The 26,271-nt window shown below is 46.6% G+C and overlaps 1 protein-coding gene across 1 annotated transcript; it reads right to left on the reverse strand.

The window, feature by feature from the left end:
• Positions 1–1,116: 1,116 nt before the first annotated feature.
• LOC149364755 (NT-3 growth factor receptor-like) lies at positions 1,117–24,167 on the reverse strand. Its single transcript, XM_089568751.1, has 10 exons — positions 23,704–24,167; positions 14,342–14,416; positions 13,853–13,924; positions 13,113–13,181; positions 9,720–9,889; positions 4,760–5,068; positions 4,265–4,462; positions 3,352–3,462; positions 1,493–1,549; positions 1,117–1,191 (listed from the first exon to the last, which is right to left on the reverse strand). The coding sequence occupies exons 1-10, from the start codon at positions 24,165–24,167 to the stop codon at positions 1,133–1,135; spliced, it is 1,584 nt and encodes a 527-aa protein (XP_089424877.1). The 3' UTR covers positions 1,117–1,132.
• Positions 24,168–26,271: the final 2,104 nt, after the last annotated feature.

A 26,271-nucleotide genomic window follows, 5' to 3' on the forward strand; every position in this document is an offset into this window, starting at 1 on the left:
CTCATTCATCCCACCCCGCTACTCATTCCATATGCTCCCTCGCCCGCTCCTCATGCTCATTCAACTCACCAACTATACTCACTCACTCACCAGCTCCACATGCTCAGTGGTACCACCCCCTCTACTCACCCCCCACGTTTTCATTCATTCTCTCACTTAATCATTCCACACGCTCATTCGCCTTCGCACCCCACACCCTCTATTCAAAGAACACGCTCACTCGCCACCCCCCGCTCCCCTCACTCGCTCCACACCCTCACCTACTCACTCCGCTCACTCACTCACCCATTGCGCATGCTCCTACACCCCACCTACTCTAGTCACTCTACACACTCACTCCTTCCGTTCACCCCCTACACACGCTCACTCATCCAACCTACTCCCCTCATTTACTCCTCTTAGGCCTGCCTTGCAAACCGGTATGGCTGCAGCCAGTACAGGCTGCAGCCATGGCTGCATCAATGACGAATTTTAAGAAGTCAGGGAAATCGCATTTTTAGACATCCTTTATTCATGACAATCATCACGTGATTTGGCACTCAGGCATTCGAAAAGAAAAGACAAGAACACTCGACATCTTTAATAAGCTCTAAGACAAAATATGCTGACACTCAATGACCAGCCTAGTATCCCCGCAATGACGACGAAAGCATATGGCTGCCGGGCCATCTCGCGCAGCGTGTGGGTGCACCGTTCTTCGCCCTTTCATTTCGCACAGCGGAGCACCACTGAGGCGATAGCGGCCAAGAGTGTCGCACACGCACTAGCGGAGACTGAAACACCGAGGCATGCGTCTGGAAAAGACACGGGGAAAAAAAAATGAAAAGACAGTTAGAGAAGGAACTTTTCTTATACTCTGCGATATAAGCTTACGCTGCAGCATAGAAAGGTTATTGGTGCAGATCATTCTGTCCAGTGAATATATTTAACGCTAACCATAGCGAATCCAAAGCGTTATTTCCACAACTTTTCATTCTTTCGGATCATTATCGTAAGGGCGTACAATGTCATAATGTTAACTTCTGACCTTTCTTTTTCTTTGCTTATATTCCTACCGAATTATTCCAGACAAATTAGGAGGGCCTACTGACCTTTCTAAGTTAGGAAGCAATAAGTGGCATTACGAAGCTCCTTACTCCAGGGTATACTCACCGTTAGGCCGTGGGCTGGTGTTATAACGCTCTCTTCTCCCTGCGAGAAGCCATATCGGCGTTATCAGCAATACAAGAATAAATATAGTCGGTGGTCATGCTTGGCAAAACTGAGTGATATTTAGTTCAAGATGTACGATATTAAATACTGGGAACAGGACTTTAAAGGAACTTTACGAATGATTTCAAGAAACCCTAAATTCCATCACATCATTTCTTTGCCCTTACAGACTTCGTTACTTGACCTACATGGTACAAGTAGTATCCACGAGAACCTCTGGTCAAAAAGTCTTTTGGTGCCTGAGTAAAAGAATAATTAATATTTTCCCTAGTATGCCTACCTGGCCATGTTGCAGCACCTGGAGGGTGCTTGTATGTTGATCCAAAATATCTTCCATCTGCAAAACATTGAACAACAATTTGCACATTAGTCGCACAGATCGGCAACCGTTTTCAGGAATTTGAAATAGCTCGTAACTAACGCCGCTAACTGTCGCGTCTTGTTTAGCTTCAACGGAAGAAATCACGTTTATTGGTATATAACTAAACGTACAGATAACATTCTGGGCTTTACCACAAGATTTAAGTTCCAGGCGATTGCCCGGATATGTCAGAGATAGCGGCGTCTCGATGCGTTTTCTAACGTTTCTTCCGAAAGCACTCAATTTTAAAATGATGGGTGCCTATAGAAGCGACGAAATTTTAGACCACATTTGCAAAAGCACTTTTTTAAGAACCTGTGCCTACAATCGAAAATTTCCGGCAGCTTCAAATAGAACATGGGCTGGACTTTCCGATGCTCAATGCCACGTTTGCTGTAACGAGCAGGATAATTGTCCAAAACTGGCATTTCCTCAACACATTTACCTCATGTTGTGGGGTTATAAGCCAGTGCGTCGACCTGTACTGTGTGTATGAGTCCAACCATAACCTAGTGGTCTAACGCAACACCGCACATGTAAAGAGGCTGTCAGACCAAAGCTTCGCTACCACCGCGAACCTTTTTTTTTTTTCAGAGAAAAATGGAGCCGTTTTAGTTTCTTACCGTGCTCCAAGTGATGGTAAAACAAGTGAACTATATAGCGTTCCCCGATTTCTGGCAGCACACAACAGAATAGCATCAAAGGAAAATAATGTACTACAACGCTAGGGGATGGCTGATCTCAGTAAAGGGGGCTTTCGTGACTTCGTTCAGACTATTCAGAAAACGACTGCAAAAATTTTAGGGAGAAACCTGTCAGGCTAGCTACAATCAAGAGGTGAAAAAACGACTGTAGATTAACTCTTGAAGAGAACTTTACCGCTTCGAGACCGATTCAATCTTTTCTTCAAAGGCTGCTGTAATGCTCTACAGTGAAAACAGGGCCACCGTGGTTAAAAGGACTATACCTGGGCATCTCAGTTACAACCGAACAAGGGACCGCATCGGTCTCAGAATGCCTGGACCCGCTTTCTTGTAGAAGTTCGTTAGACTCGCTTGTGCTCCTAATGTGGATGTTTGAGTAAGTGTTCATGATTCGAATTATGGATGCATAGGTTCATACTCAAGTAAATGCACTCCGTGGAATGTTGCTGCAAATTATGCCAGAGCTGAGGTACGTATGAAATGCTCGGACTGCATTTTTGTGTATATGGTGCTTGGTGATTTTCTTACAGTGCGTTCCTGATCGGTTAACAGGCCACTACATACGTCAGCTGTTTATGTTCAGATATCAAAAGCTTCCACGTAGCTACGGCTGTGTCGAGGAGCGTTGCTAAGCCGTGCGGTGGCGCTCGTGTCGTACCTCGTCTGCGACAGACTTTCTTAGATGGCGAGAGTAGCCAAAGCAGGGAGTGCTCAAGTACTGTTTTCTGCCAGGCGTGATTTTAAAAAAAAAATAGATATAATCTGGGGATGCTTTCTTGATAAGGGCTGATTTGCGGCATTTGCAGACAGTTAATGCGAACTTCTGAGGAGTTCGCAAATGATGGAGTGAAATCTTAACAACGCCATTTTTTTTCTTCACGCTACCGTTAAGGCTAGACCATTCACAGGAATATGCCAGCGTAGCATGTTAAAAGCGCGGCCTTTTCATAAAATTCTCCTTACTTATTCTTGCGAAACATGGCGTTAGACTAAAAATTAATAGGGAATAATGAACAAAGATTTGTCACTGATTAGCCCTGTGTTTTTTTGGATATAATTAGACAAAGTCCTCACATGGCGGGAAGGTCACCTGCAGGCTTCGGTTGTCAGCGCCGTACTCGTTTTCGATCACTAGCGTGTAGAGTCCCGTGTTGGAAGGGTGGTCCGTAAGGAATTCCAAGTACCCTGTGCAAATCGGCATGACAAGCATTTCGCATAATTTATTATTATTAAATCACAGTGTGAAAGGAATGCATTCTCAAAATAGAGGACGTTTCATAAACTAAACATTCCCTGCCATATTATTCTGCTTCAGCCATGCGGTCACGAAGCAAAAGAATTGGAGGAACTGCATGAGCTGATTTGTTTCTGATTTTACTTGGTTCGTAGAACGAATTCCCTGGACAGACGGTGTTCCCTGGGATTGATCCCTTGGCCAGGTCTAATTTTCTTGTTTCCGTGGAAGCTGTATAGCTCTCCTTTGTAGCCGTTGGCTGCGTTTGGGTGATGGTAATGAGTAATTACTTCTTTTATAATAAAAACAATTCTTTCCAGCGTTTTCAGAACCTGACTACAACAAAATGACGAATGTGTATAAAGCGTCTTATCTTTGCCTTACGTACCTGAAGAGGAGCAAAGCGCATAGCTCTACTGCGAAATGGCTGTAATGCAATGACAAAGGAATTTGCTGGATTCTTCTGGTTTGTTGCCAAAGGTTTTACTGTCGTCGGTCACACTAGCATAGCAGCCAAATCGCAAAGCCAGGCTGTTCTAAACAAGTAGCTTGCTCATCAGCAAAATCAATGTACGTCCATATGCTGCGACACCGCGAGACGCTCGAGAAAAACGGACTTGTCGAAGTCCACAGAACGCAACTCTCGTCGCCATCGGCGTTTAACTGGCGGATGTGCACCTGGATGAATAATTCTAAGTGCAGACCGCATGAAATGCCGTCTCTCAGAGGTAACCGCAGTTCTCTATCACGTGCCTTTGTAGATGGCGGCGTCCGTCTTGAAGTTGCGGACCCCGTACTTGTTCTTGCCGTCTTGCAGCAGCCGGCCGTTCCTGATGAGCTGCCTGCCGTTCACGTACCAGCTATAGTTGTACGCGGGAAGGGCCACCGCGATATACTTGATGTGCTGGTAGTAGCTCTTGCCAGTGTTCATATACGTAATACGAGGAGGCGCTGCATCAATCAATCAATCAATCAATCAATCAATCAATCAATCAATCAATCAATCAATCAATCAATCAATGGTTTGGTTTATGGGGTTTAACGTCTCAAAGCGACTAAGGCTATGAGAGACGCCTTAGTGGAGGGCTCCGGAAATTTCGACCACCTGGGGTTCTTTAACGTGCACCCCAGGTGGTCGAAATTTCCGGAGCCCTCCACCAATCAATCAATCAATCAATTAATCAATCAATCAATCAATCAATCAATGTCTCGGCTAGTTAGAACGAGGTCGAGTGTCGCGGTACCCACTGTAGATGGTGAGGCTGACTTCCGCCGTCGAGCGGCCCACAATGTTGTCCGCGTGGCACCATAGCATTCCGTTGGCCGTGCCGTCCACGTTGTACAATATGAGCTCGCTGGTCCTGACTTGGATCATCTTGCCGTCTGGGCCAGTCTCCTCGGAGACCGTGTTGCTGACGTCGAAGGGCGCCGCCTGGACCCGCGTCGTGTTCCAGTGCACCTTGGGCGGAGGCTGGCCCCAGCCCCGGCAGGTGAGCTTCACCCGCTCTCGCTCGAACACCACGGCACTCGAGTTGACCACCTCCACCTTGGGAACGTCTGCACGGACAAGTGCACGCCACGCGGCTGTAACTGTTCTGGTCGCTTCTGTACCAGCGAAAGTAACTGACTGAGCTCATCCCGAGGGGAAGGTGTCTTAGCACTCGGACGCAACCCTTTATTCTACTCGTCACAATGCGTTCAACCGACAGACGACCGGCGGGTGGTGATGTTAATAATAAGGTCCTGGTACGAGGCGTGCGTCTGCTAACTAGTTTTTGCATGAATTAGCGGCATTTCTGTGCACTACCAAAACCCCAAACAACTTTGCTTGTTCTTATAGAAAAAAACTACTTCGCTCCCAAAGAAGTCTGTCCAAGCTGCCATGACAGTCAGTCCGTTATTCTGCTGTCGTATTATGTGCCTTGCGTCTGTTCAGACTTGGGAACTTCCTTTCATCTTGGCTTTCGTAATTTTCATCTCAAGCCGTCACATTTTTTCTTTATCACCACCTCGATCCTCTTCGTCCTCAATGGAATCAACCTAGTACCTGAAATGTCCTTGCCTGCTTTTGCTAACACCTCTATGTCACACTATTGGCAACCAAACAAAAAATAGTGCGAGCAGACTCACAGAAGATTGCTCTGCTCAGAGGCCCGTGTACTGAGCGTTGTCAGTGTACGTTAAAGAACCCCAGGTGGTCGAAATTCCCGGAGCCCTCCACTACGGCGTCTTTCATAGCCTGAGTTGCTTCGGGACGTTAAACCCCATAAACCAAACCAAACTAAAGGTGATTGTCGGTTCTCGTCTTTCTCGACATGCTTCGGATACTCTCAGAATGGCTAACATCTCTTTATGTTAGTGTAATCGACTGCCCTCATCTGTAACCACTAAGGCTAATTAAGCTACATTTGACGCCGACGTTCTAGAAGGAACACAGAAGGTCTGTTCTGTGGGCTAACTTGCGCTCGCAAAGCATCAGTACCATTAATTCAGGTCATGCTCTAAGTCCAGAGGCGGCACAATTATTAATTACGCCTGGTTTTGGTTGGCAATTACGAAACAAAACCTCGCCTGTTCACCCTATGCGACTGAATAGAATGGTTTCCACTAATTCCAAATTTCACGTCAATACCAATAGGGTACAGTCGGCGACAAAAGTCTCTGGGCAGCGTGCGCCCTAAACAAAGTCCATAACTCAAATGTTAACTTCTGGCTGGCAGCCAAAATTGTGGAGGTTGAAGAACAAGACATTTAGTTTCAACTCCACATGTGTAGTCTCCAGCCCCTGAATAATAGCAGAGCAATCGGCTTCGCATGCGGAGCGTGTGGTTCAGAAAATTTTGTGCCCTGCTCTAGATACATGGACGCCAGCACTAAATTGCGTGATAGACTTAAAGCGTACCGAAAAGTATTTGTTAGCGTTCTCCCGCATTATAAAAGTGAAGAACAGTGGACTCAGGTTTGTTGTTACCCGCATATACAGCCTGCTAGAACATACGATTACATCAATTAATGTCAGCAAAATGAGCCTTATAATCAGCTGGCGCAATACGCTTCAATATACGGCGGCACGAGACACGGTAACAACAGACGCTCACCTAGTTTTTATACAGCAGTGATTTAGGACAAGCTTAGACACGGTGGACTAAAATATTTCTAACTACTCTACGCAGGTTATGAAGAAAATCAAAAGAATCTGAAATGAGCGCTTTTTATCCCGTTTTACGTTCCGGGCAAATTCGGCTTGACCAGGGCATCACCCTTCTTCATATTCCTCTTCCGTACAGCACCATGTCTTTAGAGATAAACACGTCCAATCGCAAAATAATGGGCGCATTTGAGCTAGGTGGTGTTAGTCACTCATATACAGCTTCCTTCAGTCCTTCAGGCGAAGAACAGCAAAGTAGCGCTTGTGAACGGGACTGCTGACCCTTGCCTCTTATGCGCTTTTATGGTGCTAAGCGAAGCTAGGGATCGTCAAACGACCCTTGTTTCCTTCGCTCTGGGGCAAGCTCACTTCAAAAATGACAACGTCGGCCCTGTGACAGGGCAATACTGATGACCGCCACGTGGGGCTGCTTCATGCGCCTCAGCTTCGAGAGTGCGTTTCGGCTTTTAACCTTGAGAATTGTCCCTGGCTGAGCGCAACGCTGGAATGTGAGGCGGTCGTCTAGGCAGAGCTCGAGCACATGGCACGCGAACACTCAGCCTGTGGCTGCCGTGAGGCGCAGCCATCAGACCACTGCAGATGCGCTCAGCGTGGAACGCTAAAAGGCTAGGCAGCCGCTAATGGCTCGCGGACCGCTCTTGACAGTTGCTGGGCTTCACGGCAGCGCTAGTGTGCGCCGCGGCAAAGTGTACCCTTTTCACTGGTTGGGTGTGATCGATGGTGTGGCGACCGACGGCTGCAGGAGGGTCCACGTGGGGACGCGGTAGCAGGGCAGCCGGGAACTGGGCTCACTCCGATCTACCAGCCACTCTTTTTTCCGAAACCATGAACCCTGGGTTCTTTACCGTTACCCGTTTACAGATATAACTACAGCTCTATCGCAATCTTGCGTTTATATCTTTCGACCGTGTAGCTTCCCCTAAAGATATTTGCCCAGAATTCTCTGGAGCTCTCGTATTTCAAAATGCGTGTCAGCCTCGCCTATGGCTCGCACATGATCTGCGTTCTTAATGTAATAAAACATTAGTAGTATTACTTATTTATATCTAACGGTTGCACGCAGTTACAGGCACATCTGAAAGATCATCAGAGCTATGAATTAATGCGAAATATCTATAACGGATTGTTCACACTGAACAAAGGATGTAAGAATGAAGTTCCGTCCGTTCATTATGTGAATGATTATGCAAAAAAATTATTCTCTGCTACTGTAAATAGCCCCTCTTGTACGCTTTCTGAACCAGTTTTACTTTGCGCCTTGCACGCTGCCTTATTCAGCTAGTCCAGAAGACACTTGTATCGCTATGGCTGTCAACATCTCCAGTATCGTCAAAAATTCGGCGGCTGTTTTTTACATGATCTTTATTATTTTTCGCTCTCCATTGCGCTAGTGTCCCTAAAAACGTCTTCTACTTTAAACAGACGTTTTTGTTTCGAAGGGACTCAAATGACCATGAAGCTTTCATTACTATCTGTTGTTTTCGTCTGATGTGCGTTCTATTGATTTAAGATAATTAAAGAGCACGAAATCGTGGCCACAGGTAGGTCAGCGTCAATGTTTAGCGTCAATGTTAGCGTCAATGTTACAGCGTCAATGTTACAGCGTCAATGTTACAGCGTCAATTAGCGTCAATGTTACATCAGAGACTGATGTAAGTGAACAACATGTCATGTTTGTAGATATAATCCATGACAGCACAAGCTGGTAAAATGCATCCCCAGAAACTCATACATACCATTCACGCATTCGTGAATTTTCGATAATTCGTCCATAGATCCTCTCTACAATATCCCTAACTGTGACAATAGATGAAGGCTGTAGCTGTCTTGCCTTTGTCTGTCTCTTATCGCGAGAAACTTCGGCGATGCATTGTAGGTTTTGTAGCAACAGATTAGGACAAATGGAGCTATTTCGTGTTATCAACTGTTCTAGCATTCATAATGTTACAGTAAACAGTCCATACTGGATCTGCTGGATCTGAGTATGCGACCTCCTTCAGCAGGGTATTTTTTGTAACCACATTAATCACGCAAACCAGAAATTTTGTGTGCCCTGTGCATCAAGCAAGAGCCGCAAAGCGATCGGGATAGCAAAGGTATCAAGGAATCGCCGAGTGAGTGTTCATGTTTAAGCTTTGAGACTACTGGCGGCCAGACTATAATTATTTTGTTGACCACAATTTCGTTTTCACAATGGCTGCCACATAAGGCGTACTGGCAGTGAAGCGCGACTTCAGTAACCTTCTCCGAGTGCAGATTTTATAGCAACCGCAGTGAAGGGCACGCTTCTTACTTTTGCACTGTTCGCGTAACACCCAGAAAAGCTTACTTATCCGAAAAGAGTGACACCACGCGCACTCCACCATAAAGGCAGATAAGAAGAAATAAACAATATTATAATCACCACCACGAATAGTTGTCGCTGAATCTTGCGTTACACAGTAGAAACTGTCCTGTGAGATTTTTTTTTATATATAAGGCAGCACGCACTACGGTCACAGTTCAGTCCATCAGACAGTTTGCTGAGCGTCTACCAGGGAGAAGGGCCACTGTATGCACAGTACAAACTTGGCTCACAAAACCCTTATTTAATTTGTTCGCGGCTGGATGGCGCCTAGACTTCGTTTTTCGTATCCACCATATTGAACTGCTTGATGGTTTGGTTTGGTTTATTGGGGTTTAACGTCCCGAATCAACTCAGGCTATGAGGGACGCCGTAGTGAAGGGCTCCGGAAATTTCGACCACCTGGGGTTCTTTAACGTGCACTGACATCGCACAGCACACGGGCCTCTAAAATTTCGCCTTCAAGAAATTCAGCCGCCGCGGCCGGGATCGAACCCGCGTCTTTCGGATCAGCAGCCGAGCGCCGTAACCACTGAGCCACCACGGCGGGGCTGAACTGCTTGAGTGATACTGGAAAATCAGGAACCAAAATAAGGTAAAGCTAGCTGCATGGCTTTCGGCATCGTTGCTTGGCAGTCAGAAAGAGGGAATACTAGGGAAAATGGGCACAGCCACTCATCAGCTTGCACACTCACCGCATTCGGTGATGGGGTAGGAGGCCAGGAGAACCGGCTCCAAGCTGCTCCCCGAAGGCCAGCACTCCATCTTGTGGCCCAGAGGCCCGAAGAGACTGTTGTTGCACGCGATATGCTTCTGGATCCACTTGCTGCTGCAGTTGCACGACAGCTTGTTGTCGCTGATCAGCCTGCGCATAGTTGCGGCGAACAGGCGAGCCACTGTAAACAAAATTCGACCCCAGCGGTGAGTTTTAACAGTCGACGTTGCCCTTTAGACTGCATGTGTTGAAACTGTATTCAGCAAAAATGAGATAAATGTGCTTTTTTATTCCCTTCCCGGAATGACGGAGCACATAGAAAGATTAGATTCTCTTCTTCCTAAATTTAGTTTTTAAAGGGGGCTTCTTTGTCCCAAAATTACCCAAATACCAGATGGAGTAGCGAAAACACCATCTCGCGCCATCCGCACCACCCCCTAACGTATCGTCTGCTTCTTCTCAGTTGCATGATGATGGCGGTGAGTGAACTCCTCATCGTTACCATCGTCGCTGACTAGCTGCTAACTTCCGCTGCTTCTCTGACGCCCGCCGTGATACGAGAGGCCCGACTTTCGCCGTTTCGCGCAACAGTACACTACATTAAACGTTTCTTCTGAATCCTACAGCGCGCTCCCACAGTACCCGATCTTTGATCTTCCTATTCACGGACCTCGCAATATGCCCTACGAGAATGGTGGCGATTGCAACGGTGGCTGCCTTGAAGGGTGACACACTCACCGCAGCCACAGTGCGCAGTGGAAATAGAACAGAGACGGAAGAATGTGCATAGCCCTGACAAAGCGTACAACGAACGAACATTCTCTGACTGGTCAATTTCCAGGTGACGTCATCAGGGTCACGTGACCCCCGCTTTAGGAATCGTACAGCACCGCCAAATTTGAAATTCCTCCCGAAATCCTCTGATTGGTAGAAAGAGGTCACGTGACCTCGAGACGTCATCACTACCTGCCCAGCATAGAAGATGGCAACCTGCACAGTGCAGTTGCCAGCTGCCCACTGTGGCGCTGCGCATGAGCCTTACGGGAGCTCGGGAAGAGCAACCTGGATCTCAGAAGCCCCACTGGTGGCTTTGTTTGAAGCAGCCACCTGCCGTGGCAGTGGCGCATCGCTTAACCGCTGCACCACTGCGCTAGCAGGGGTATGAGGACTCCCCGTGATCCATGAATGCGACTGAGGGGGTCATCCACACAACATGCCCACCATTGGACCAATCAAGGGCAACTCCAGATTTTAAAATGCGTGGATTTCCAATATTTTGGAAGCAGGCCCACCCCAGAAAATGAATTAGTGTGGATTAATGGGTCGGATTAGTATAATTTCATATGATAATGCAATAGAAGGTACTCAAACATTCTAGAAGGAGGTGGCTCCTCATGCATATTATATGAGGGCAATGGAACCGGTTCCAGCCAGAGTTTCTTCAGGAAAATGGCAAGAACATTAGACACTCATTAGACATTAGAGAACAGTAGACTAAATGTTACCACATCTTTTTTACGAATCTGGTTAAGTAGTCACCCAATTTTTAGATGGAATATATGAAACCACCTTATGGTCATGGGTTAGACAAGTAATATACACCCATCTAGGATTATTTTTGCTGACAGTGTAGTCAGTGGGACTGTAATATTGCGATATAAAGCGCTGTAATGACTTGGATTTACAGTGAGCTGCCATGGAAGAACGCTCTTTTTGCCTGAGAGTGAGAGCATGGAATTTATTTTCAGCATAAGCTGCAGGGGTGTGGATGTGCGCTGCCTAGGCTAACATACTGTTTGCGTAGAGGTTGGGCTGCGGGGATTTATTAACCCCGAAATGGTAAGAATGAAGTGTTTGCCGATAGTAGGTTATATACCTCACACCACTCCACTTGTTTTGGTGTGATGTCTTCGACTCACTTGCTGGAATGACTAAGTACTGTTGTAGATATTCGTGAGATGTGTTTGGAGGCAGTAGCAACAACAGAGCGCACATTCTTTAAGTAAAAAAACTTATCCAGAATTGGTATACGCACTAAGTACACCGATAAGCTCATTTGCAGACAATACAAGATGTGCCGCACAACAAGAAAAATGGTTGCTTGTTAATTAAACACCGACTTTCAAGTATTTGTGGACTGCTCAGCACTAACAGTAATGTAGTGATGAGTACGAAAGGGACACGAAGATCAAAAACGTTGTATGAAAATCTGTCTCTACCTTCTTATTCACTTAGAATCTATTCACTCAGAATCTAAACTTCATGCTCAGTTTCGTCAGAAAGTTTGTTTGCAGTGTGTTCTTAATAAAGTTGAGAATAAATTCCGCGCAATGCGGATGGCATTCGCGTTGCTTGTAATCTAGACAAGAAATGTCTTTTTTTTTTGTTTGCCTAGAGATCCTTTCATTCGTACCATATCGGTCGAGTAGAACGTTTACAACGAGGCAGTATTGTGTTATTAACAAAATGCAAGTGTGAACATTAAAATTGCGGCGGATTTTCACTTACGGCATTTATCACACAAGTCGTGGTCGCCTGTTTGAGCTTGGTGGATGGGCACGGATTTTTTTTTTTTGGTTTCTTTTACAGCAACAACTTATTATAGCAAGCTCATCCGTGATAGCATTCAGTGATCCGTACTCATGCGATGGCCTCACGAGCACGATCGCTGCTCACGTGCAAGTGGCCGCTTCACCTTCTTTAGGGCTCAGTGCGTAGGGCTTGCGGGGCTACGGCATTAATGGTTTGTTTGCCGGTTAAACGTCGGTGCAACGATGGTGTTGCACAAAGATCACGTGACTAGGCAACCTGTTCATAACATTATCGCCAGACTGTTTTGGTCTGGTTTATGGGGCTTAACGTCATAAAATGACGCAAGCTCTGAAAGACACCGTAGTGGAGGGCTCCGGAAATTTCGACCACCTGGGGTTCTTTAACCTGCACTGACATCGCACAGTACACGGGCCTCTAGCATTTCGCCTTCATCGAATTTCGACTGCCGCGGCCGGAATCGAGCCCGCGTCTTTCGGGTCACCATCATCGCCAGATGTAATTTCTGGAGAGTGAAGTATCCGGACTATCTGCCCCTTGGCCGTGCTCGCGGACTGTCGACGGACTCGCCTTCTAAAAGTGCGTTAACGGATCAACAATGTACTCGTCGAATACTATCGCGAACGCCCCCCGGGTGTAGCATTGCACTGAATTGTAAGTGCTAAACAGTACCTTGCACGTTGCAACTCTTTCTTTTCTGCAAGAACAGAGCTTGACTGCCTCGCACTGGTTAGCACCAGTGATTTGTACCTCGCCTTGCACGTATATTAGAATTACGCATACGCCATTAAATTAAGAAGGTACCTCTGATGAGCTGACTTACAGTTCGACCCCTTTCAGTCCTTCGATGGCAGTCCAGGCAATAACTTCTATGTGGTTGAACCTCAAGTCACTGAAATAGAATTGTAGGCGCGCTCAAGAACCAAAGGTAGTTTCAAGAAATGACACAACAAACTAGTGCGCGAAAAACAAAGCGCTTCTTGAAGGAGGCTGTTTCTCTGAGCAACATGAAAAGCAACGATCATTACTGCACACGAATTTTGTGGTAGACTGGACGCGGGTGTCGTGGTTTTGTGCACTTTTTCCGTTATGTAGTCCATAGATACGAGCCACAAAGGATAGGTACGTTACATGTGATTTATTACATGAGACAAAGAAGATTGCTAGGTATTTTATTTCTAATCTTGTGATGCAGCAGAGCGGCAGAGCGAGGCTACATATTAGCCTTTCCCAATATTCTGTCTGCCCTATGATGTTTACAACAAACTGTACTTTAGTTGAGCCTTAGCGTCATGTAGATGTCAACTGAAGGGAATCCGTATTATGAGTTAGGTTAGCTTGTGGAGCAAAATGATTTTCTTACTCCGTGAACACTTTATTGGCTGTTTCTTCTGCTAAACAGACTACAGAAGAAGCAGATGTCTAGATATGTCACTGTCTAACAATGACTGCTTGCTAGATATAACTTCCTGCATAAAAATACTGTTTTTTTTAATCTCCACAAAGCAGCCTTCAAAGCAATAATTAAGCCCATCGTAAACACATGCTTGTGCATTTACTTACATCTTCTGTATTGCTTGGCAGAACTGGAAGGCTTTCGGAGAGATGTACTTGAGGCCACACTTGTGAATTGCCCTTTGAAATAAAACGGACAAATACGGCAAAATTTGCAACCATTACTAGCGGGTAGTATCTTACGGTTTAGCGCATAGAGGAAAGGAGGTCAAACACTGGTACAGAAACACCGCGCTTTATAACATTCCGCTACACGTATGTTTCGGAGTTGCAAATAACTGCGGAATCAGCTGAGGGTCGAACGAATGTGTAATAAGTGACTAGACCACATCAGCGAGATTATATGATTAATTAAAAGACTAGCGCATAAAACAAGGGCACAGACATAGCGCTAAACATCAACTTAAGATTTACTGCGACAAACTCTCCTTCTATGTCTGTGTCCTTGTTTTATGCGCTAGTCTCTTAATAAATGATGACCCACCAACTAGCCCAGCTTTCCGCCTCGATTGAGATTATATGAGTAGTTCCACTTACAGTGTCTTCAAGGAGGGGTACCATTGTAGTTGAGTCTCGTTCAGCTTCACAAGGTTTTTCTGATTCTCGATGCGTCTGCAGAATAAACGGTTGAGCCACAAAGTGTGAGTTGGAATAAGTGGAATCTCCGTCGACAACCATGCATGCATGCTCCGCCTAACGTTGTGCAGAAGGTAACAACAACAACGTTCGCAGGTCGTGAAGTCAGCACACTTTCGGAATCACAAAACGCGCTCGCAGTCAGCTTCCGTAGCTGATGGCGCATTTTAGGTTAGGTTTCACGGTGCATGTGATGCAAAACGTTACGAGTTTTATTACTAATCACTGGCGCAAGCCAAGCACTTCTTCGTCCAGGCTGCGTTAATCGGCTTTTGAGTTCATTGAGTGGCTTTTAATCCTGCATTACTTTCACCATTGATGGGACTGAAACAGCGTGTTAGGCGTTCTTAATACCGGGGCCTTCGGCCATCCCAAAAAATCAGGGTGCACTTTGACTGTCTAAAGTGCGTAGAGGCGAAAGCGTTTTCCGCACCACTTTCGCTGCTTCTGTGGCACTGGTGGCGTCACATATAACTGAGTACTAATTACTAAGAGATGACAAATCACTAATTAATGGTTAATTACTGATTAATGCCTGAATGCTGATTAACTGGTAATTAATGACGCTTAAGCTTCGCCTTTAGGAGTGGAACGCGACAGCGTGTTGTAGCGCTGCCAGGGAGTCCACGGAACGCCACCACCCGTTCGGCGCGATGCCATGCCCTTTGAACGCAACGCTTTTTAAGGAAAGGAAATGGCGCAGTAATTCTCTGTCATCTCGGTGATCACCTGAACCGCACCGTAGAGGAAGGGAGGAAGTGGGAGTGAAAGAAGACAAAGAGGGCCCGTAATGAAGAAAATTAAAATTGTATTTGAGGAAAGGAAATTAAGCAGTAACTGTGTCACATATGTCGGTGGACACCCGTCAAAATTCAGGGGGGCACTTTTTTGACCTAAAGTGTGGTCACTGATGTGTGGTTAAGATAAACGATGGTTAAGATGTTAAGCTTCGCCTCTAGAGTGGAACGCGACAGCGTCTTGCAACGCTGCCAGGGAGTCCATAGAACGCCACTGCCCATTCAGTTCTACGCCTCGCTCATCGGTAAATTGGTTTTTGAGGAAAGGAAATGTATCTGTCTCGCATATCTTCTAAACCTCGCCGGAAGGGAAGGGAGGAGGATGGGAGTGAGTGAAGACACCGTATTCACTAGACGCGCCTTTGTTCATTCCAAACCATCGAGCTGGCATGGCGGAGTGGATAGCATGCTCGTCTCGCACGCCGAAGACCGGGGTTCGATTCCCGAGCTCGACCAATTTCCTACTCTGTTTTATTTATTTATATGGCCTGACTAGTAAAGATAATTAGGCTAATTGGGTAATTAAGCAATTAGCTACGCTCAGTCCCACTTACTTGGAGCATCACTATATACGATCCCTTCAATTGGTTGCATGGTTGCATGGTTGCTAGATTGATTGTAAAACATTTTATTCGCCGGGAAGAGCTTGGCAAGAGGTCGCGTTAAGTGGTCGAGAGTACATATAGCCCTCGACGACTTTGTCAGCCCACTCCACCGCCAAAACTTGCGTTCTGGGGTCAGAGCTAGCCAGCACGGTCTCCCACCGCTCGAGAGAAGGAGCTAGCCAAAGTACAATTAACCCCGTTTGAAATTCGCGCACTGTGACGTCACGACCGTTTCGACCAACTGAAAAGCGTGACATTTCTGTCGACAACTGCTGCTTACAACGATGAGACATTAAAGGCTTCCGCCTTAAAACGTAGCTGAATTACACCTAAGGTAACATGCTATCTATTAGTGAACATATTCAGACAGCAGTTCGCAATTGGTAGTGAGGTGCTTGAAGTAGTAAGAGAATATGTCTACTGAGGGCAGGTAGTGACAGCTGATCCGGATCACGAGAGGGAAATAACTAGAAGAATAAGAATGGGGTGGAGCGCATATGGCAGGTTCTCTGAGATCATGAATGGCAGTTTAGCAATATCTCTCAAGAGAAAAGTATACTGCAGCTGTATCTTACCGGTACTCACCTATGGGGCAGAATTGTGGAGGCTAAGAGGGTTCAGCTTAAGTTAAGCACAACGTAGGGAGCTATGGAAAGAAGAATGATAGGTGTAACGTTAAGAGATTGGAAGCGGGCAGAGTGGGCGAGGGAGCAAACGTGCGTTAATGCAACCCAGTCGAAATCAAGAGGTTTGGTTTGGTTTGGCTTTATGGTGTTCAACGTCCCAAAGCGACTCAGGCTATGAGAGACGCCGTAGTGGAGGGCTGCGGAAATTTCGACCACCTGGGGTTCTTTAACGTGCACTGACATCGCACAGTACACGGGCCTCTAGAATTTCTTCTCCAAAGAAATTCAACCGCCGCGACCGGGATCGAACCCGCGTCTTTCGGGTCAGCAGCCGAGCACCATAACCGCTGAGCCACCGCGGCGGATCGAAATCAAGAGGACCTTCGCATTACGTGCCCTGCCTTAGCCCATTTCTTCGAAATCAAGAGGAAGAAATGGGCTAAGGCAGGGCACGTAATGCGAAGGCAAGATAACCGGTGGGTAGTGGGTTCCAAGAGAACGCAAACATAGCAGGGGACGGCAGAAAGTTAGGTGGGCGGATGAGATTAAGAAGTTTGCAGGGACACGGTGGCCGCAACTGGCAAAGGACAGGGTTAATTGGAGAGACATGGGAGGGGCCTTTGCCCTGCAGTGGGAGTAGTCAGGCTGATGATGATGATTATTCTGGCTCAGCACCCGATACGTGTTGCTGGTTTTTGAGAGCGAATAGCGAAAGCAACCCTTGGTGGTGCTCACACCTTTATCGCTTGGATAATGGAAGGGGAATGGGGGGCCAGAGTGGACATCTTGGGGTAGAGGCTTATATCTCAACTGCGTCTATGAAGTTGGAAATGCTGTCTGGGCGGAATTACCTGCAGACATTATTGCCTCACGGTGCCTCAGTCGCCCCAATTACGCCCCAGAAACTAAGCGTGCTTTTGCAAGTGTGTACCGCTGCTGCGTAAATGTGCTATGTGACCTTCGGAAGGCGCAGCTTCTGAACATCTGCTGAACAAAAGACGATGAAGAGATCGAAGAAGGTTTTACGTTCAGCATATTCATATTCGTGCTTCCTCTTCTCCATCGAAATCTGACCATCATGGTAAGACTAAGAAAAGTTCGCCTGGAATTTCAAAGAAAACAGATGTGTTGAAAGAGGCTGTTGCGGCTACGTTTTTAAAGCAATAATCATGGCGGGAATATCTGTTCTCCAGTGGAATTGTCGCTCTATATCATCTTCTTTCCCCGATTTACAGCAGCTTATACTAAAACATAGTCTAGACATTATTTTAATACAGGAGTCGTGGCTCAATCCTAATCGCCCATTTGCAATTAAAAATTTCTCCGTTTTTAGAAATGATCGCCCAAACGGCAGGGGTGGGGGCTTACTAACATTGATTTCAACGAAACTGTATCATCGAGCTAAAGTGTCTCACAAAATTATGAGACCTGATTGTGAGATACTTGCCGTTGAAATCATTATTCCGCAGTGCGCCCCTGTTACGGTGGCAAATATCTACTTCCCCGCAGGAGTCCGTAGGACGGATGAGCTCGATGCGTTACTGCGCATCAGCAGACGAGTAGTTCTAGCTGGGGACTTCAATTCTCATCATGTAATTTGGGGTTTCAGATCAGACTTTAGCGGGAAATTACTTTGGTCTTGGATGTCAGCAAACGGCGTGTGCTGTTACAATAGTCGCGCCATAACTTACATGAGGGCTAATTCTCGATCAGCTATTGATTTAACGCTAGCAGTTAATGGTACAGCGGTATCTTCGTGGTGTACAGTTGACTGCGGTACGTCCAGTGACCACGCCCCAATCACTTTCACTATTGCGTGCAGTCCAGTCAGGGCGACTGGTTCGCCACAAAAATTTATAAATACTTCACTGTTCAAGAACCTCCTAGGTGAGGCCCTCTCGTCTGTTTCCCCCTCCGATAAATCTGACGGGGGCCCTCTGGTATTAAATTCAGTGTTAGACGCCTCTCGGAGAGCAGTCTTTACAGTCCGGTCAGGCGTTGTAAATAAGACTCCTTCCAGTTGGTGGAATGACGACTGCGAAAAAGCCTATCGACGAAGGAAAGCTGCATGGAAGAGTCTAACGCACAACCAGTGCCCAAAGAACTGGATAAATTACAAATTCTTTGCAGCCTCTTTTAAAAGAACAATATCTAAGGCTAAGGATGAGTACAATGCCAGCCTGAACACCTATCTGTCTAATCCTGTCAACCGGAAGTCTCTTTATAGGTTCATGGAACGTACTCATGTGCTGCCTTCTTCTCACATCTCTCAGTCCACAGTATTGCCACCTCGGGACGAAAAAGATATACTAGAGTCCATAGCTCAAGGCCTTGCTGTGCGTTTTCGAGCTCGCACTACCTTTCCATCAACTCCGTTTCATTTGGGTGGAGACTTCACTAAGGTTACTGTATCGGATTTAGCGTCCGTAGTTAATTGCCTGCAATCTGCTGCCCCTGGGATTGACGGAGTAACTGTTGGCATGCTTAAAATCCTAATGCAAGATTTTGCCCCGTACCTCTTGCAGATTGTGAACTGGTCTTTGGAAAAAGCCTGGATTCCACAAAATTGGAAAACAGCGAAAATTATTCTACTGCTGAAAGAGCAGGGGAAGGGTTTTGATCTCGACAATATTCGGCCGATTGCTCTCACATCAAATTTGGTTAAGCTTGTAGAGCGGGTAGTCTTCAGCCGCCTCACGAGTCATATTCTGAGTCTTCAAGGTTTTAGCGAGGCTCAGATTGGCTTTCGCCGGGGGTGTTCGATTTGGACCGCGCACATAGACTTGGAGAGTCGTATTAAGGTTGCTATGAGGCAAAATGAGGTATCAGCTCTGGTTACTTTAGATATTGCAAAGGCTTACGACAGCGTTGAACACAGCATTTTGCTTCATAAACTGGCTAATGTACAACCTCCTTTGTACCTATTTGCGTGGATAGGAGAGTTCTTAAAGAATAGAGCGTTCTTTTGTTCTAAAGGTCCGTTAACTTCTACAACATACGCCCAGTCTAGAGGTGTCCCACAAGGCTCCGTTCTTTCACCGTTATTGTTTAACATACTAATGCGTGATATCCCTATTCACCCGGCCGTCAAAGTTTATGTGTATGCGGATGATATTGCTTTTTTCGCTTCTGCCAAAGACATTCATATCCTGTACCAATTACTGCAAGAGTATTTAAATGCTCTGGAAGTTTGGCTAGACAGCATAAAGTTAACTTTAAATGTGAACAAGTGTGCCGTCCTTGTTTTCCCACAAGCAACCCCCCTTTACATCTCTCTGTCGTATCACTCTATCCTCATCCCGCAAGTTGATTCAACAAAATACTTGGGTATAATATATGACCCGCATTTAGACTGGCGGCCACACATTAGAAGCATTGCGCTTAAGGGTGAGCGTGCCCTCGGCCGGTTGGTGAGGATCAGCAACAAAAAATTCGGTATGCGACGAGACACTCTCCTACTTCTTTATAAGACCTATGTACGGCCAATCCTTGAATTCGGTTCCGTTCTCTTTTCTGGGTGCCCAAAGTACAAGCGTGAACCCCTGTTTGTTATGGAGCGACGCGCTCTGCGCCTTTGCTTAGGTCTGCCTAAATCAGTAGCTAATGCTGTGTTGTACTTGGAGGCGCGGATACCTGATCTCAATTCCCGGTTTGAGCTTATCACTGTGCGGACATTTTTAAGGTCTTTGGAGCCTGTTCCTGGATTGGCTAACCCTATATTTACAACGAACCCAACTCTCTTCTTTGGTACTCCCTGGCCTCGGTATAAGCTCCCTCAGGTGGTGTTCACTAACTCCCTGCTGTCAAATATTTCTGTATCAGTGAGATCTTTAGTACTGGTCAACCACAGGCGGGCTGACACGGCGGTCTTCTTTGACAACACCCTCCCAAGGAATGCTAAGAACCTGCCCGCCAATATGTTAAATGGGCTCATAGAGGAGTACCTAGACAATTTTCCTAACCATATTGCCGTCTATACAGATGCCTCCCAGCAAAATGAAAAGGCCGCTATTGGTATTTACTCAAGGGCTCTTGATTGGAGCTACTCATTTCGGGCCCCTGACTATACCCCTATTTTTGTAGCTGAGTTTCTGGCCATTGAGTTGGCCTTAATAAGGATTCCCTGCAGTATCACTCGGGTTATTATACTCTCAGACAACCTTTCTGTTTTGGCAGCGCTCGAAACCTCGAGTGATACTCCTATGAGCCGTTCCCTTCAATTTTTTATTCCTCCACATGTTTCAGAAGTTCGCTTTCACTGGGTCCCTGGGCACTGTGGCATTGTTTCTAATGAGAGGGCTGATTTTTTAGCAAAGTCTGCCCTTGATGGTCCTATTGTCCCTTTCGTCCTAAATACTATTTTCTTGACTCTAGCACGCTTTCAGCGATTCCAGCGTTTCCACACCTTGCGCCATGAGCCTCTCCTCACTGCAGCGGATTTTCAACACCTGGCATTTCCTTGGAGTGTGCGGATGTGCAGTTCGAGGCAATGTGAGGTGTCCATGACCCTTTTGCGCTGCAGGATACCGCGGCTAAATCTTTATTTATGCCGATCGGGGCTTTCGATATCCAACCTTTGTGAGTCTTGTGGCGAAATTGAGTCTATAGAACATTTTTTCCTCTCCTGCCGGCGGCTCGCTGCTCTCCGTAGAATTTGCTTGGAGATCCCCCTCGCTCGGCTTGGGCTTCCTCTATCTATTCCGATTCTCTTATCCTTCGGGGCAAGCGCCAAGGGATATGACCTGAAACCAGTGTTCGATTCTATTCACAATTACATAATTTAATCTGGTAGATTCCTCTGCTAGAATGTGAATTCACAACTTTTCTTTCTCAGTATTTTTTGTATTGTACAAATTCTAGCTCTGTGTCCCAAATTTTAGATTTAATTATACTCCATTCCCTGTACATGAGTGCGTTTGTATCCGCTATGCACCCTGGCCAATCCCCCGCCGTGGGTATGTGCCATTCAGCCCGAGGTCATCATCATCATCATTTTATATAGACGTGATACAAGGGTTCGCCACGGTGGACGATAGCAACGGAGCTGTTCGATAACCAAGCGGGATATCTCTCGATGTCGATTTCGGTCACTCTCCTTCTATCTCTCTCGATTACACTGTTACCTCCCTCTTTTTGTGCCTTCGGTTCTCATTGCTGCCGATACCTACAGGCTGAGCGCCAATATGACTTCTGGTGACTGGTGACTATGGCTTCTGGTGTGTGTGCGTGGAAAAGAAGGGGGGGGGGGGGGGATGAGCGGAAATAGTCCCCGGCTGCAGTGCCACCGATTCGCTTCACCCCATGCTCTTCATCCGCAGTGGCTGTCAGACTACACCGGGCTTATCTGGGCGTGTTTCGCAGCTCTCATTGGAATAATGTGGAACGTATCGATGAGCTTCTTACGACACTGCATGGTCTTGGTGCCGGCCAAGTATCATGGCTTCGTTTTCTTTGTTAGTGGGATAACAAAACACTGGCCGGGAGCGACTTGCCATCAGGCATGTGTGTCTGACGATGAAGTCCCACAAGGCCAATGTTCCCTTCCAGGCCATTATAAAGGAAGCGCTGATTTAGCGAGAACATTTGCCTAGCTTCGTCAAAAACATCTCGGAAATGTAAGCCGAAGATCCTTTCGATAAGCATAAAATTCGGGTTTCGAAAACATGAAACCAGAATTTTGATCTTCTTGATTCATGTTGAGGACCTGTACTATTTTTTTTCTAAAGGCTGATGCCTTTTGGTTGGTGGACAATGGAAGAAATGCGAATGCCACATATCAGAAATCAATTTAAATATAAGGGGGTCATGCTTCTGGAACTCCTTTGAATCTGTGTGCAGGAATTTTGGTGTGCCAGAACAAGGAGCATGGCGTGCAAATCAGCGATATCAACATTGTTACAAGAATGGAGAAGTGTTAGTGTTGCCTGTTCATGCCGGACCTTCGAACGCAGGTTCAAAACGCCTCGCAAGACTTGCTGGAACAGAACCCTGCACCCTGTTCACTTGCATCTAGATGTTTTTCATCTTGACCAATGAAGTTCACTTAAAAATTAAGGAGTTAAGGAAACTATGCTGCCTGCTTTTAATGTTAACTGTCCTAAACTTCCAGTCGCGTAGAATTTTCCTCCCCAAAAGAGCGTCGTATTCGTTTTGTGATTTGGCTTCGGCCACAAAGGCTGAGGGTGCGAGAACCGGTTGAATGAGCAGTTTCTAATATATGATTTTGGTCATTCTTAACACATGATGTATGGATTAGCAACTTCCGCCTTCAGAACCACCATCAACAAATACCTGACGGATCAAATGAGGCACAGTTCTGACAGCTAAACATGCATGAAAGCTCAAAGTTTCCCTCTATCCAACCATGCTTCTGAATGCAATTTACTAAAACTTCGCGCAAAAGCTGAAAAGAACGTTGATTACAATAAACGGATTGCAGCTTCAACTCAGAGCAACCCCAAGAAACCTGTGGATTTGGTCACATATCTGCCATGTATTGCACAATCGCGCCTGCCGTATCAAGCACGTAAGTGCCTGTTCCTTCCACAAAAGGCGGGTAGTATGTCTAGGTAGGTGTACAAGGGCACTGAAGGGCAAATATTACAACAATGTGCAGGATTCAGCTTATATAGTGCAAGGGAGACGTTATGTATACCGTTGCTTTGACACTGGATAGAAATTGTACAGTGCAGACAAGGAAATTTATTTGTCTTCGTTTTACACCGTCCCATCGACTATGGGCACGGCCTTGCAGAGCGTTTCACAACATCGCCTTTTCAGCGCAAAGCAAGGATCCTCTTAAGAGTGATATGATAGGCGCGTCCGGCATACAAGGAAACGTCGACGAGTGCTTGTAAGTAGGCCTGAGGGATAAGGAAAGGCATTACCTACATGCCTTCACAGCCAGCGCCAAGCAAGGATCACCTTACCAACGAAATGATAGGTTTGTCCGGCATACAAGGAAACTCCGAGGAGTGCTTGCAAGTAGCTCACGGGCCTTAGGGATAAGAAAAGCCATTACCTGCATGCCTTCACAGCCTGTTTGATCTTAACCAACAAGTCCTGGCTTGCTTAAATCTACTCTTTGTATTTTGGCTTTCGTATATATCGATAACACTTCGACCGGCAGTTCAGTCTCGAGTCTAGCTCCTCTCTTCTTGTGACGTCGTGCGGTCTCGGCTGATACGAACACTGTGACACGACCGCAGCAGAACCCCACAGCAACTGCAACTCACATGCCGGTGGTCTTGTCCGCCCGTTCCTTGGTGAGCAGGCGTGGAATCGCAGTGATGCGGTCGCTCTCTAGATGACACGCCAGCTTGTGCTCCACGGGACAGGAGCAGCCGAGACTCTGGCAGAACTGCTCGGCGGTCATTAGATGGAGGCTGGCGTCAGTGCCGATGTCCCTGAGTCCGCCGGCGCTGTGTGAAGAGGGCTGCACGCTGCCTTGGAGGCGAGGCATGGCCTCCCCGCATTCGACGCCCGAGCAGCCCAGAACGACGATAATCACGAGCAGGGCGGCTGACATCACGTCCCAGGAAAACATCTTTCCTTTACCATAGAGGGGGTATCCTTGGGACACGGTGTCTAGCCTGGCAGGACTATCCTTCTCTGAAGAGCTCATGTCTCTGACCGACACACCGCGACACCGGTCTTCGATGACAGGCCGTTCACAGACCGGGATCAGTAGAGATCGCATCCACGTCTGTTTTCCCGGGAAGGTGGTGGCAGCCTAGCTCTTAATCGGCCGTCCCAGCGTCGAGCAGTTAGGTTCGTTTCGTGCGTGAAGCGTTGCCTGGAGCAGGATTGCTGTGCTTAGATGCGAACGCGCCGATGTGCGACAAGCGCTGGGAAGTGAGGTAGCGACGCCCGCGCCGTCCGTCCGTAGTAACGCTTCCCGGACTCGACAAGAGATGTCGAGAGCGGATGAGCGTGCCGCCCGCTTCGACGCTGTTGCCATGGCAGCGGGCCTGTCCAGCGCGAGGATGAGGAGGCGTACACGGTCACCTTCGCGTGATTACCGCGTTCACCTGCAAGACACTCATGGAGGATATATTCATCTAAGGATAGGAACAGAGAAGACGAAATTCTTCTGATCGGGTCCGTCTTACGTGACATGTTTTGCTAGCTTCTTCAAGGCAGCAAAAAAACGAAGCGAGCCTTGTGCTTTTTTCGTGTGCTATTTCTCTCGTTAATATCGTCCTTGATCTCCTTCATGCAGTATTGCAGTATGCCGTATACAGTACCCTTAAATGTGTCTATGCTTCTTTAAGGCTAACAGGGTGGATTCCAAGAGAAGGCAAGCGTAGCAGGGGGCGGTAGAAAGTTTGGTGGGCGGATGAGATTAGCAAGTCTGCGGGGATTCGGTGGCCACAGCTGCCAAAGGACAAGGTTAATTGGAGAGACATGGGAGAGGCCTTTGCCTTGCAGTGGGCGTAGTCAGCCTGATGATGATGATGATGATGATGATGACGGCACAGAATTGCATGAGGAAACTGACAGGACGGTCATGAAACCTGATGCGAGAAAGCTGCTATCTCAGTTTGAACTTGCCGTCGATGATTGATGTTTTACTCGAAGCCGAGGCTTCGCACAAGCGACAGTTTTTGTGGACTGAATGGGAAGGAGGTGGACGGGTGTTGCATGGTTCTTCAGGAGGGTGGGAGTGGGTATAGAGGTGGTTGGCTGGGTAGACTCCTAGCTAGACAGCACGAAACAAGACAGCAATTTTTGTTATCATTTAAGCTGTTCACTGAGAGCGAGCTTTTTTTGCTAATTTCTTGGTCGATTAAGATGAATTCGGTTTCAGTACCGCGTCAAGTAACTGAGGGTCAGCATTTAACAGTTCAGAGATTTTATGATCGACTTTGATGAATTTTCTCCTATTGTGTTAGCATTTTCGGTCAAGTGTGTTTCTGCCCTACTTTTATGTTTGCTTTTGTCATTTACTTATTTATCCTTCTTCATTTATATAAAGCACTGCACGCGACTTCTCGCTGTCTGCTAGGCGCTGCCGTACAAGCCCAATGAGGCTTCGGCAGGCCTGAGCTTGAGAACTGTTTTTCCTTAGGGCAAAATAAACAGATTGATTGATTGATTGATTTATTTATTTATTGATTGATTGACTGCTCGATCGATCTTTGTTGCGCACGATACATATAGCTGTGCAAATTTTCTGCTCAATTCTACTCTTGCAGCATCAAGATAGGCTGTATGTTAGCTGTGCAAATTTTCTGCTCAATTCTACTCTTGCAGCATCAAGATAGGCTGTATGTTGTTGTTGTGTTCCTTCAAATGAAATATATACCTCTGGAACGCTGGCTGGTTCTGCTCCAGAAGTGTATTGCCACCGATTGCACAAGTTTGTGTGGTGCAGGATGAAAATATATCTTTATTGACGCACTGCCATAGAGGACGAAGACAGCGTGCGGATCCCAATCTCACGGAGCCGTTGGCCGAGGCTGCCGTCGTAGCCCGGTCGTCCAGCTACTTGACGGTAATACGAGGCCTACTTTAGACGGCAAAAATTCATTTCAATAAAAGTTTGCTCTGTTTCTTTCTCTCATCTGCTTTTCATTTTTCCGGAGCTTCGAAAAAAAAAACGTGTGTATTCTCTTGAGGCTATCTTCTTCGTCATGTATTCCTTCTTACTCTGCTTCTAATCACAGATTAAGAGCACGAGAGTAACCTAACTTCTTGCCAGCAAGGCAACGTGCACAGTGTGGTTTTGTAATTAACATAGCTGTTATTGTTATTTGTTATCTCGGTGATCTGCGTGCAGCAGACGCAAGAAAGCACGGGGA

This window comes from Amblyomma mixtum, chromosome 2 (genome assembly GCF_055824585.1).
Source record: "Amblyomma mixtum isolate Tamu chromosome 2, ASM5582458v1, whole genome shotgun sequence".
In the NCBI taxonomy this organism is placed as follows: Eukaryota; Metazoa; Arthropoda; class Arachnida; order Ixodida; family Ixodidae; genus Amblyomma; species Amblyomma mixtum.

Coding starts and splice junctions, on each gene's coding strand:
- LOC149364755 (XM_089568751.1), bottom strand. CDS start 24,167: ATGCGATCTCTACTGATCCCGGTCTGTGAACGGCCTGTCATCGAAGAC. Junction 13,925..14,341: donor TACCCCTCCTTGAAGACACT/GTAAGTGGAACT, acceptor TTTATTTCAAAG/GGCAATTCACAAGTGTGGCC. Junction 1,550..3,351: donor GCAGGTGACCTTCCCGCCAT/GTGAGGACTTTG, acceptor AATGTTTTGCAG/ATGGAAGATATTTTGGATCA.